The sequence below is a fragment of the Herpailurus yagouaroundi genome, unplaced genomic scaffold (genome assembly GCF_014898765.1).
Source record: "Herpailurus yagouaroundi ecotype Mexico unplaced genomic scaffold, PumYag 166, whole genome shotgun sequence".
In the NCBI taxonomy this organism is placed as follows: domain Eukaryota; kingdom Metazoa; phylum Chordata; class Mammalia; order Carnivora; family Felidae; genus Herpailurus; species Herpailurus yagouaroundi.
Window position 1 is genome coordinate 35,706,073 of NW_024412407.1, and position 12,761 is coordinate 35,718,833.

Sequence of the window (12,761 nt, forward strand, 5' to 3'; positions counted from 1 at the left end):
AGAGAATTTCCTTTTTGTTTGTTGGTTTTTTGATTTTGTTTAATGGTACGGTTGGTCTTTTGTTTTACTAGTTTGAGAATTTGCGGTTATTACTGCTTTCATCTTTCATATTTTGTTGGTCTCCATTTTATGTTGATTTTTTTCTATGAATATTATTTAAATCCATCCCTTTCCATAGTTTCTACAAGTGTGCTAATTAATCCCCGTTTCTCAGTTTTCTCTCTTTTAGTCTATTATGTTTATCTTTTCCATGTTAATATTTCCACAGTATTTTTCAACATTCTAGTTATTTTTCTTGGCTTTGTTCCCATTCTCTGTGCTCACTTAGGTTTAGCTCTTACTAGTCAACAGAAACCTTAATATCCAGTTAGACTATTTGCCTTAATGTCTCACCCAGTGTACAGTCTCTAAGCTTTTATTCATACAGTTTTACCACATTTGAAATGTTCTCCTGTCTACCCTTCCTATTCTTCAAGGATCGTGTTGCGTCCTACATCTTCAATGAAAGTTTTCTTCTTTAATCCTTAGTGGTTTATTTTCCATTTGGTTCAGTAATATTTAAAGTCTATAATGTATAAGATAGCACATAATTTCATTGTTTTATATTGTTTCCTAGTTTGTTAATTTTGGCATACAGACTAGATTGTAAGCTCTTTTAGGGCAGGGGTCTCCTGTTTATTTCTTGTGTATTCCTCTCAAGGTACAAAATGATAAGTCAATTCTCACTGATTAATTTCCTTCCTTGCAGATGTTTTGGTAGTCAAGCCACCTGGATGACATTTGGTAATAATTTGGTTTATCACAGTTGCTCTTGTTATGGTTGTTAACCTTTGTGTACCTAGCGTGAGGGAGGGCATCCATAATCATTGGTATTAATCAGTGTGATTTATATTTGACAGCTACAAATCCATGTGGAATTGATAATGGTGGTTGTTCCCACTTGTGTTTGATGTCTCCAGTCAAGCCTTTCTATCAGTGTGCTTGCCCAACTGGGGTCAAACTCCTGGAGAACGGAAAAACCTGCAAAGATGGTAAGAAGGTGGTCTCCCAGAAGGAAAAATTTTAGATAGCAGTTGGAATTCTGTATGATTTATTTTATTTCTGTATCATAAGCTCTGTAGATTACAGTGTTTTGGGAGAGTAGTCACTTAATCTCTGCCTTCACAGTTGGTTATATAACAAGGGTGTTTTGTATTTGAGGGCGTCTCTTTAATACTATTTTATAAATTAGTATTTCAACTAAATTTTTAACGTGCTATTTTTGAAAAAAATTAGGTGCTATTTCATTTTTCACGAGATGTCAGCCATTGATATCACAATTGATTTTTGTGAAAATGAATATTACTTTTCTTAAAAAATGTATTTTTAACAGTAGGTTGCACTTGAAAATAAAGAACCTCAGTGAAAGAAACAATATTTACTAAACTTCCAACTATAAAGACTATCATGGGGTAGATAAATTTTCTAAAAGTTTATTGGATGCTATTTTTAATTGCCTTTTAACAACAGAAGTGCTTTCAGAAGAAGAAGAAAAAAATTCCAGTTTCTACTATTTAAAGCAAGCAACCTCTTTCTATACTTAACCGCTGCTACTTCTGCTTACTCTCTTTACTTCCCCTATAGAGAGAGGGCACATTGGAGAAGTATGTTTAATTAGGACATTTCAAGAGACTTGTGCTTTGGGAGAACACCAGTTTTTCTCTTTTTCTTCTTAATGAGAATGTTATTCTTCTTTCTTACCCCTATGGCTAGCTATCTGGTTTTCTAGCCACCAGCAAGACGTAGTAAGAAAATTGTTATATTTAGCAGTGACTTCTTTATCTAACTCTGAAAAGCAGAAGCCTTTATTTCAGTTGGGTTAGAGTCTTCCTGGCAAGGGGGTCAGGGAGTCAGAGAGATGGAATTGAGTTGGTGTACAGGATATTTGTCATGACTTGGCATTGATAAATTATCCTCCTAGTCAAAGGTGAAGCTGGCTGACTCTTGTCAGGCGGTTTCCATGGCAAACAATAATTTGGTTTCAATTTAAAACAAAAGGTTTTTGTAATGTTGCTTTTTTGTTTAAAACATGTAGCCTGACTTTAAAACAGAGGATTTATTTTAGTAATAGTGGTCTGTCTACTCCCTCACAGCAGTGTAAATGTACATGTTTAACTAGTATTTAAAATTTTAGATGTACATTTGGCGTGTAGTAGCTTTAAGTTAACTATTCTGTTTTGATCACCTTGCTCAAATTAACAGCTTCACTTTCTATGACTTCTTTGTTTGCAAAGTTTGGGCTGGCTCTTTTTGGTAGTTAGCAGAGGCAGTGAATGGTACAGTTATGCCTGCTTGGTGCCTGCTGTGGTATTTAGGGCTGTATTTTCTCTAAGATGAAGTTTATCTATAATTAGTTATCAAGTCAAAAAGTTGATCTTGAGAGCTTGACTCCTCTTCATATTTTTTTTTGCAAGTATAATTCCAGATTGCTGTGAAACTTAATACCAGTGTTTTATTTAAAAAATTTTTTTTCCTAATATTCTTGAGAGAAAGAGACAGAGCATGAGCTAGGTGAGGGGCAGAGAGAGAGAGAGACACACACACAGAATCCGAAGCAGGCTCCAGGCTCGGAGCTGTCAGCACAGAGCCCAACATGGGACTCAAACTCATGAACTGCGAGATCAGGACTTGAGCCGAAGTTGGATGCTTAACAGACTGAGCCCTCTAGGCACCCCAACCGTATTTCCTTTTAGACTCACTTCTTTGGGAATCTTTTTTCAGTCTTTCAGATATCAACTTGCTTACTATCTTTTATAGTTATATGACTTTTTGCTGGTGCTGCCTTACACGGACACTAAAAATCAAAACAAAAAAAAGATTGAATTTAATGTTCTCATTCTCAGCTATGTTTTTATTGAATATTATTTTGGGTTTAAAACATTTCATAAGCAAATCTGACTTAAAACTCAGTGAAATAAAAATTTGAGTGTTTCTTTTTTACTGATAATATATTAGCTAATATTTATCCAGTGCATGTTCAGTACGTTCCTGAATTTTACATTCACGTTATTTTTAAAAAATGTTTTTTTATTTTTGAGACTAGAGAGTACAAGCAGGGGGGAGAGGTAGAGAGAGATGGGGATAGAGGATCGGAAGCGGGCTCTGTGCTGACAGCAGTGAGCCCAATGCGGGACTTGAAATCGCAAACTGTGATGAGATTATGACCTGAACTGAAGTTGGCCACTTAACCGATTGAGCCACCCAGGCTCCCATACATTGATCTTGTTTAATCCTCACAGCAACCCTGTGAGAGATAGATGAAGAAAACTAGGTTTAGGGAGATCAAGTTTTGCCTAAGTTTGTATAGGAACTTGAATCTGTTTCTATCAGATCTACAGCTCTTACTCTTAACCACTGTTTTGTTAACTGATTCCCTCTCTTTGCTACTGCTTTCCTTCACCGTAGCCTTCTTTGTTCTTAATTCTGTCAGGCATTGCCTTATAGTTCTCTTTGTTAAAACAGCTTTACTGAAATATAATTTGCATGCTATAAACTTCAGTCACTTCAAGTATACAATTCACTGGGCTTTTTAACTAATTTACAGTTGTACAGCCATCACAGTCTACTTTTAGAATATTCTCATCAGATACAAAAGATCTTTGTCTTGGATTTACTTTTTTATGTATTTTTTTTTATTTTTATTTTTTTTAATTTTTTTTTTTAACGTTTATTTATTTTTGGGACAGAGAGAGACAGAGCATGAACGGGGGAGGGGCAGAGAGAGAGGGAGACACAGAATCGGAAACAGGCTCCAGGTTCCGAGCCATCAGCCCAGAGCCTGACGCGGGGCTCGAACTCCCGGACCGCGAGATCGTGACCTGGCTGAAGTCGGACGCTGAACCGACTGCGCCACCCAGGCACCCCTTATTTACCTTTTTAAACATACTTCTTGAACAAAGGACCTATATCCTATGTCTCCTTCCTCCTTTAATATTCAACTACTTAACTTCTTAGTCATTACTTAGTTGTTACTCATTATACCTTTTAAGTAACTGTTATTGATTTCAGGACCTATATAACGAATGAAAATAGAGAAGGAATCAAAACTTGATTTGGAGAGCTGAGCCATTATAGAGCTTGGCCTTGTAGTCAAGCTATTCCTAGTTCATTATGTTTACTTTCCATTTCCACCCTAAATAGACCCTGAGTATCCTTTTGTACCCCTTTACTTTTCAATTCTTGAAGAGGTTCTGCATTCTTTATTTAGAATGACTAAATTTTACCTGTGGGTTTCAATTTTTTTCTTCGTTTATTTCACTTTGTCGTTCTAGGTGCCACCGAATTACTGCTTTTAGCCCGAAGGACAGACTTGAGACGCATTTCTTTGGATACACCAGATTTCACAGACATTGTTTTACAGTTAGAAGACATCCGTCATGCCATTGCCATAGATTATGATCCTGTGGAAGGCTATATCTACTGGACTGATGATGAAGTGAGGGCCATACGCCGCTCATTCATAGATGGATCCGGCAGTCAGTTTGTGGTCACCGCTCAAATTGCGCATCCTGATGGTATTGCTGTTGACTGGGTTGCCCGAAATCTTTATTGGACAGACACTGGCACTGATCGGATAGAAGTAACAAGGCTCAATGGGACCATGAGGAAGATCTTGATTTCAGAGGACTTAGAGGAACCCCGGGCTATTGTGTTAGATCCCATGGTTGGGTAAGAAGCTCTGCCAATAGAAAATTTTGCCTGGTGTTTCTGTTTTCTACAGGTTTCTAAAAACATTGACAAAAACAATATGAAGTATATATTGGTTTTCAATAAACAGCTCTTTAGTGGCTGTTCATTTTTAGAACATACTGATTGGAATAAAATCTCAAAGAATTCTTAGTTTTTTTTTCCTTGAATGATTTGAATAGTTTTTCTTTATAAATTAAGTCAGTACTTGCTGACTTTGGGTGTTGGCTACAGATTTTGCCGAGGTTGCATCATGACCATGAAAAATGTGGAAAGAAATTGTTTTCAGAACTCTTTCTCTTCCTCTAGAAGATTTAATTCCATCCCATTTTTAGTACTTCTAGAATGATATGGTAAAGGATATATCTAACTTTATATATCCCAAGATATATGAATGACTTGAAAAAAAATTTTTTTTTTGTCAGAACACCCTGACCACAACCCAGGGAAACATAGCTTTCTGTATACTCACCAATGTTATTTGTTACTATGCAACTCACTCTGAGGGTGAACATGGTGACAAAGTATTACACTTCAGTGTATATCAATGCCTTACAGCTACTTAAACTCCCAGCAGCCACAGCAGTTACTTAGCACTACAAAAAGAATTAGTTATTTTAGGAATTCAGTTTGTCATCTGAATATTACTACTGGGATAGCCTTTTTGTGTCAGAGGTGACAAGCCAGCAAGAAGAAGAGATGACTGGGGCGCGTGGCTGGCTCAGTTGGAAGAGCATGTGACTCTTGATCCTCCGGGTCATGAATTCAAGCCCATTGGTGGGGTGGAGATTACTTAAATAAATAAAAAGTTTGGGAAAAAGAGATGACTATTAATGGGAAGGAGCACAAAATATTTTGGAAAAACATAACTAAAAATGAAATCTTATTATTGGAAGGCATTATCAGTTCTAGAAAACACTGTTTGATCTGAAAATTTCCTACAAGCATATGCACTGCTATTATGTCTTAAACATAACTTTTGAGTGTGTTTAAGTCCTATTTTTTTCCCTTCTGTGGTGTTAACTGATACCAGTGGAATATGAGGGGTGGACCTCACCTTTAGGATATTTGAAAGTTACAGTTTATTATCTGTGTTTAGCTCATTTTCTGTGTACTTCTGTAGGTACATGTATTGGACTGACTGGGGAGAAATCCCGAAAATTGAGCGAGCAGCTCTGGATGGTTCTGACCGAGTAGTGTTGGTTAACACTTCTCTTGGTTGGCCAAATGGTTTAGCCTTGGATTATGATGAAGGCAAAATATACTGGGGAGATGCCAAAACAGACAAAATTGAGGTTTGTTTCTCGCTTTTTCATTTTAAAACCAGTTTTATAATGGTTTTTGAGTTGATGGTAATTTGATGCAGATATTCTTGCCTCTTGTCTGGGGTGCCAGAGGTATCTTTTATGGAAATTTTATTCAGCCTTCAGGATTCTAGGCATTATGTATTTTCTTCCACTGAACTCTGATAGATATCTGAGCTATACTGGTATGAAAAGTGGATATTCCTCTATTTCTAGTCCTAAAAGCTTACGTGACTGATTTCCCTCATTATGGATAAAGCCACTGCTCGAATTTCCTAGGGACAGTTTCTGCACAAATCAAATATTATATAAGATGTATACTGGAAGAGCTGGTAGTCCTGTTAGGAAAACAGCCCATTTGTGTACATATAACCTCTTTTTGTTGTTACTGGTGTTGGGGGCAGGTAGTGTCATATATTAAGTGTTAAGATGGTTACATGCAAATAGTTTTTAAATTGATTTATGAGCTGTGTAGAAGAAAGGTTAATTAACCAAAGCTTGGGGAAATATTTACTAAATGGTAGATTTAAGTTGTAGCAGTCACAATAGAATTATGGTCGAAATAACCAGTGGTGAATATTTTACCACAGTGTTTTGTAAATGGCACATATGTTGACGTTGAATGTGAACTCTAAATTCCACAACTTTGAGTTGGGCTGTGCTAGAGGTCTTATGGATCACATTCTTAAAACAGTTTCTTTCATGATATTTCTTTGTGGGGGGATGTGTGACTTCTCATATAAGGAATGGCTTGGAATGGCTCATCAGAGCCACAGCACATAATCTCCTAACAGATAGATAATTTGGGCTGCAGAATTTTAGAAAGGTAATTCTTAGGAGTGCCAGGGACTCTGAGGGAATAATGAATTAAAGGGCCTTCCTTTCAGAATGGAAACTTGGAATAGAAGAACCCATTAGTGTTCCACAAGGCTCAAATACTGCAAACTGCATCTCTTATTCTTGCAGCTGGTTTGCATTAATAGGAGATTTTGCATAGACTTGACTGTATAAATTTTCTCCCTGTTGTTAGTGGTTCACTGCCTCCCCCCTCCTTAAATCCAAGTTAGGGTTTGAATCTTTAACAGCTTAGAAGGCAGTGCTAATGAGACCAAAGTTATGATTTCCTTTTTTTTTTTTTTTTTAAGACAGGCTATTAGCTTCACTTGGGTCAGCTCGAGTACAAACTGCATACTCGTTCCCAAGCAGTTCACAGATGTATATTGTTGATCAGCTATGGACTGTACATGAGGGTATAGGTATTGCTACTCTTAGAAAAACAATTAAAAGCTCCTATGTCCTATAAGAATGTTTGTAGGGAAGAACACTTGATTTATTATTTTGTAAGGATTTAAAAATTCTATACTTGGTATTATCTTTTTAAGGTTACTATGACTGATTAGATTGTAAATAAAACATTTGTTTCTTACTGGGAATTTTCCACACTTCAGGTCACTTTAAGTACTTTAGATACAGATACGTATTCAAAATCACTAATAGTTTAGGAGGGATTTAGGTAGAAAAGTGAGAATTTTTGGAGGTTCTGAGTGACAGGGTTGGAGAATACAAATGAATCACATTATATAACAGTATGTAATATTGATTAAATAGGATTTATTTTCTTGGCTTACAGTATGTACAGTGGATTGTAAAATTAGTATTCATTCTGGCCTGTTCTGTCTTCTTGAGCTGTACATATATATATACAGTGGTGTCATTTGTTCCTCACTTTCTTCTTTCTTTCTCCCCTTCTTCTTTGAGTGGTAGCATCCTTAAAAACCTGCCTTTCAGATCTGCTTCTCTTCCTCCAGGTTTGCTGTCTGTCCTCTTTTTGACAGATTATTTGGGGTTAATGGTACATCTACCTCCACTAGATTATACACAAAAAGACCTCCCCTTTTTCTTTGCCTGGAGATTCTGATGAAGTTTCTCTAATTGAGCATGGGTGCTTTTGTCACTTTTTTTTCATAGACACATTTGGGAGATAAAGAGAGCAGGTTTTGTTATTCTCTTCTTAATTTATGATGATGTGTAAAATTTCTAGTATATGGCATACTAAGAAAAGAGCACAGCTCCATCTAAATTAATCTTGCATAATTGGGGGAGAAAAACTGTTTCTCTTTCTGAGACTAGTGGTGGTTACAGGAGCAACTGCCACAACCAGCTTTTCATCTCACTTTACTTGATAGTAGGTTAAATATAGTGAACTTGAAAACTTTTGGAAAAATACATAATTTTTTAAGTGCTTCTTTTTCTAAGGAGGTTGTTTGCTTTTGTTATGTAGCTGGTGATGCTAACTACTGATCCTGCTCTGGGCTAGGTGGCAGTGCTCCCTCCCAGTCCATCCTATTAAGAAATCTTCCCAGTAGGACTCCTCCAGTCACCTGAAACTAACGTAGCATTGTGTATCAACTACAGTTTAAAAAGAAATAATGGAAGAGGAGTGCCTTGGTGGCTCAGTCAGTGGGGCACCCGACTCTTCATTTCAGCTCAGGTCATGATCTTACGGTTTTAGAGTTTGATCCCCACTTCAGGTTCTGCGTCAACAGCACGGAGCCTGCTTGGGATTCTCCCTCTCTCTCTCTCCCTCCCCCTCTCCCCCTCTCCCTGTGCCCATCCCCCACTTGCACTTGCTCTCTCAAAAATAAATAAACATTAAAAAAAAAAAAAAAGAATGGAAGAAAGCTTCCCAGCTTTTTGTCATGCCCAAGAATGAAAGCTGCTTTTTCCAGGAAGTGTAAGGAAATATTAAATAACAGTTGTATAGCCCTGTTGCCTTCTGGAAGATTGCATTTACTTGGGATCAAACTACCCTTTATGTGTTTATAGTACATTTGAAAAGAAAAGATTGATACTTGGGAAATTTATATGTAGCAATTGTAAGACACAGTAAACTTTTGTGTTTTGATTGGGTCTTCTAGGAAGAGCTCAGAATGTTCATCTGCTTACTCTATCTGCACCTTCAGTGGAGGTTCCTCAGATCAGGTTCTCCCTTTTTTTTTTGTAAGTGGTGAATTAACCAGGTGTTGGATATATTGGAAAGCTGTAGGTTTCAGATTTGATTTTTATTGTGCAGAGTTGGCAGAAAGAACAAATAGGTTTATCTAAGGTTTATAACCAGCTTCTGCAAAGAAGGATAGGACAAGGGGAATTGCTAATGGTGTCACATTTTTTTGTTAAAAATTTTCAACGTTTTTTATTTATTTTTGGGACAGAGAGAGACAGAGCATGAATGGGGGAGGGGCAGAGAGAGAGGGAGACACAGAATCGGAAACAGGCTCCAGGCTCTGAGCCATCAGCCCAGAGCCCGACGCGGGGCTCGAAATCCCGGACCGCGAGATCGTGACCTGGCTGAAGTCGGACGCTTAACCGACTGCGCCACCCAGGCGCCCCACATTTTTTTAAAAGACAGTCATAATTTTTGCTGATGCTTTAAGATAAGGCTGTGTCTGTGAGGATATATCTGATTTCCCTACTTGTCAGCTGATACTGACCACTTACCTGTAGGTGTTATTTGAAAGGTACAATGCTGGTGCTTGTTTATACTTCTTATTCATTATGCTGAAATCATTTCATCACCCTTTACAAACAAGCTTCTAGTTTACTTGTCTGCACTGAGCTCCCCCTCGCCCTCCACCTCTGTGCCCACCCAAGTATTACAGTGTTCTGGGGCTTCCTTATAATACATACGAAAGCATTAATAGAAAGGATAATTTCTATTATTCTGATAGGACAGTCATCAAATAAGCCTTCGTATCTATTTCATAAGACCCTGCAGTAGGCAGAAGCACATTGTATCTTAACATTCTTATTTTGATTGGTCAGGTTTCGCTGCCAAAAACACCTGTTGCACTGAGGGCCTGGAAAACTGCTTTTCAGTAGCAAAGACCTATCATTGATAATTTATAAGCTTAAAGCATTTTTTTGCCATTATACAAAAGTTAAGAAAGTTGGGGGCACCTGGGTGGCTCAGTTGGTTAAGCATCCGACTTAGCTCAGGTCATGATCTCGCGGTTCGTGGGTTGGAGCCCTGTGTCAGGCTGTATGCTGACAACCCTGAACCTGGAGCCTGCTTCAGATTCTGTGTCTCCCTCTCTCTGCCCCTCCCCCACTTGTTCAGCCTCTCACTCAAAAATAAGCATAGAGGAAAAAAACTATAAAAAAGGAATGTTATCATTAGCTTTTTTTTTTTTTTTGAGGATGCTTTTCTCATTGCATACAACTTAACTGATTGACAGAATAAATCGCTGTGTTTTGAATCACTGGTTGTATTGAAAATGACATCGTTGGTTCAATTTTTCTCATAATTTTTTTTTTTTAGTATATATGTTTTACTTCATTTTTTCTTCTTTCAGTTCTCAGCTTCTGCTGACAGATGCAGCAATACATACTAGTTATAGGTAAAGAGAGACTTCTTACCTACTTGGAGGTCATCTCGATTTGTTTTCAGTCTCTTATTATAAATTTCCCTGCTTTAGAGAATGTCCGTAGTTAGTTTTGTCCAAATCTAATTATACCTGGCACAACTTTGGGAAACAGAGGTTGTTAGAACTTGGAGTATTAAGAAGTTTTGAATAAAGAGTGTATTATTGTATAGGATGTGTGCTGAAAAGTTGGCAATTGGTGAATGATCTATTTTATATTCTAAGCCTGAAATTGCAGGGCTGCATTTTCCCTTCATGACAACTTCCTCTATTTTGTCAATATCCTAATAAGGGAATTTGTTTTCCAAGTATTCAGATTTCTTTGTAAAGTAATTTCTTTGGCATCTTTAGCCTGTGTATTGTGAAAGTCTGTTATAACACAAAAGGGCTCATTTATGATGATTTTTCTTGTTTGTTTTAAAGATTAATTTCTTCCTTAAGAAATAATAATAGGGGCGCCTGGGTGGCGCAGTTGGTTAAGCGTCCGACTTCAGCCAGGTCACGATCTCGCGGTCCGTGAGTTCGAGCCCCGCATCAGGCTTTGGGCTGATGGCTCAGAGCCTGGAGCCTGCTTCCGATTCTGTGTCTCCCTCTCTCTCTGCCCCTCCCCCGTTCATGCTCTGTCTCTCTCTGTCCCAAAAATAAATAAACGTTGAAAAAAAAAATTAAAAAAAAAAAAGATAATAATAATATGATCATCTGCCGTTGAGATAAAGCTCTTTTGATTACAAGTACCTTTTGAATCTTTGCCAGTTTATAACATTCAGTGCTCCTTAAAATTGATTTTATTTTTCAGTTTCAGAGAAATATTCAAGATAATGAGCTTAAACACCTGAATGTTTGCCCCTTTCTACTACTTTTCACCACTATATGTATGTATGTTAATATATATTTTTTCTCCACATGTTGCTGACATACAACAACGAAGAATGATATTGATAAACACCATCATTAGATCCCTTAACTCAACAGAATACCTGGATTAGGGGCTTATATTCACTGAGTTGTAAACATGGCGCTGTCCTGTTATATCACTTGGCATCTGTTTGGGATGTATCTTATGATAACACATTTTTGAATTCCTATTTGAAAGTTACCTTTTGATGTACAATTCAAGCAACATTATTTAACTTGTTATAATCTACAGCAGCCAAAGTAGTACATCATCTAATTATATGCTCTGTTGTCTCATTATGCACTCTACCCTATCTGGCTCTGAAAAAATTATTGCACATATATAATGAGAGAAACTTGCATGATGATGAGTGTAAACATGCTTTCCTGAAATGCCACCACAAACCCTAGACCCTTACCAAATAAGATGCTTTGCCTTACTTAGGAGTTAGTATGGTTTTATCTATGTAAATTAGAAGAATCTGATGCATGTTGTTATTTTAGTGACCACGTTTGAACTTGCTCTTGGATAATTTTTAAAATGTTCTGTTACCCTTCTTCTTCTCATGTTTTAGTATAAAACCATTTAATATGTGTGGAGATATTTTTAGTTTCAGTCTACCTTTTTTGTTCCTTTGGTTTTTATACTCCTGAAGTGAAAGAGTTCTGATTTTAAATATGCTATTTTCTTGAGAAATCAGCTTCTTTACAATTTGGAATGGTGTTTAATTGTTAAAAGTTGTAATCTCTCGATCTTTATTGAAACATTTTATAATATCGGGTACTGACCTTAATTCTTGTTTGATTTTCCATTTAACTGGATGACTTTAGATAATTCAGATAATAATCTGGTCTTTGTGTTTTGACCAGTAAGATCGTTTGAACCAGATGATCTTTACGTTTCTTCCCGTTACATTTTCTGGTGTTTTTTTGTACTAACTGTACAAAATAACTATGTTAATTTAGATTAAGAACAGATAATACATTTTGCCTTGGGAGAGTTGCTTAAAGGAAGTTTGTATTCAGATGACTAGAATATTTTCTTTTTTCTTTAAATTTTTCTTTAGTTACTATACATTTAATCCCTCTTAAATGAAGAAGACTTGCATTTGGGGGGTTTAAATCTTTAGTAACTCAGTTTTCTTTTTAATTTTTTTAATGTTTATTTTTGAGAGGGGGGGTACAGAGAGAGAGAGAGACAGAATCTGAAGCAGGCTCCAGGCTGTGAGCTGTCAGCACAGAACCTGACGTGGGGCTCAAACTCACAAACCACAAGATCATGACCTGAGCCAAAGTCAGATGCTTAACTGACTGAGCCACCCAAGCGCCCCTTTAGTAACTCAGCTTTACTGAAAGCCATATCTTGTAATATCCGTTTATATTTTGTATTGACCCATATATAAGCTACTTCATTATT

General features: G+C 36.9%; 1 protein-coding gene across 5 annotated transcripts in view; it reads left to right on the plus strand.

Moving 5' to 3' along the window:
- LRP6 (LDL receptor related protein 6) overlaps positions 1 to 12,761 on the plus strand; it is a 190,224-nt gene that overhangs the window by 111,550 nt on the left and 65,913 nt on the right. For all 5 annotated transcript variants that reach the window (XR_005794568.1, XR_005794569.1, XM_040488900.1 and 2 more), the window contains 3 exons: positions 900 to 1,031; positions 4,311 to 4,707; positions 5,849 to 6,020. Coding sequence is in view for 3 of the 5 variants with exons in the window: in XM_040488900.1 (XP_040344834.1) it covers positions 900 to 1,031; positions 4,311 to 4,707; positions 5,849 to 6,020 (701 nt within the window). In the remaining 2 variants the exon portion in view is untranslated. The remainder of the gene's footprint in view (positions 1 to 899; positions 1,032 to 4,310; positions 4,708 to 5,848; positions 6,021 to 12,761) is intronic.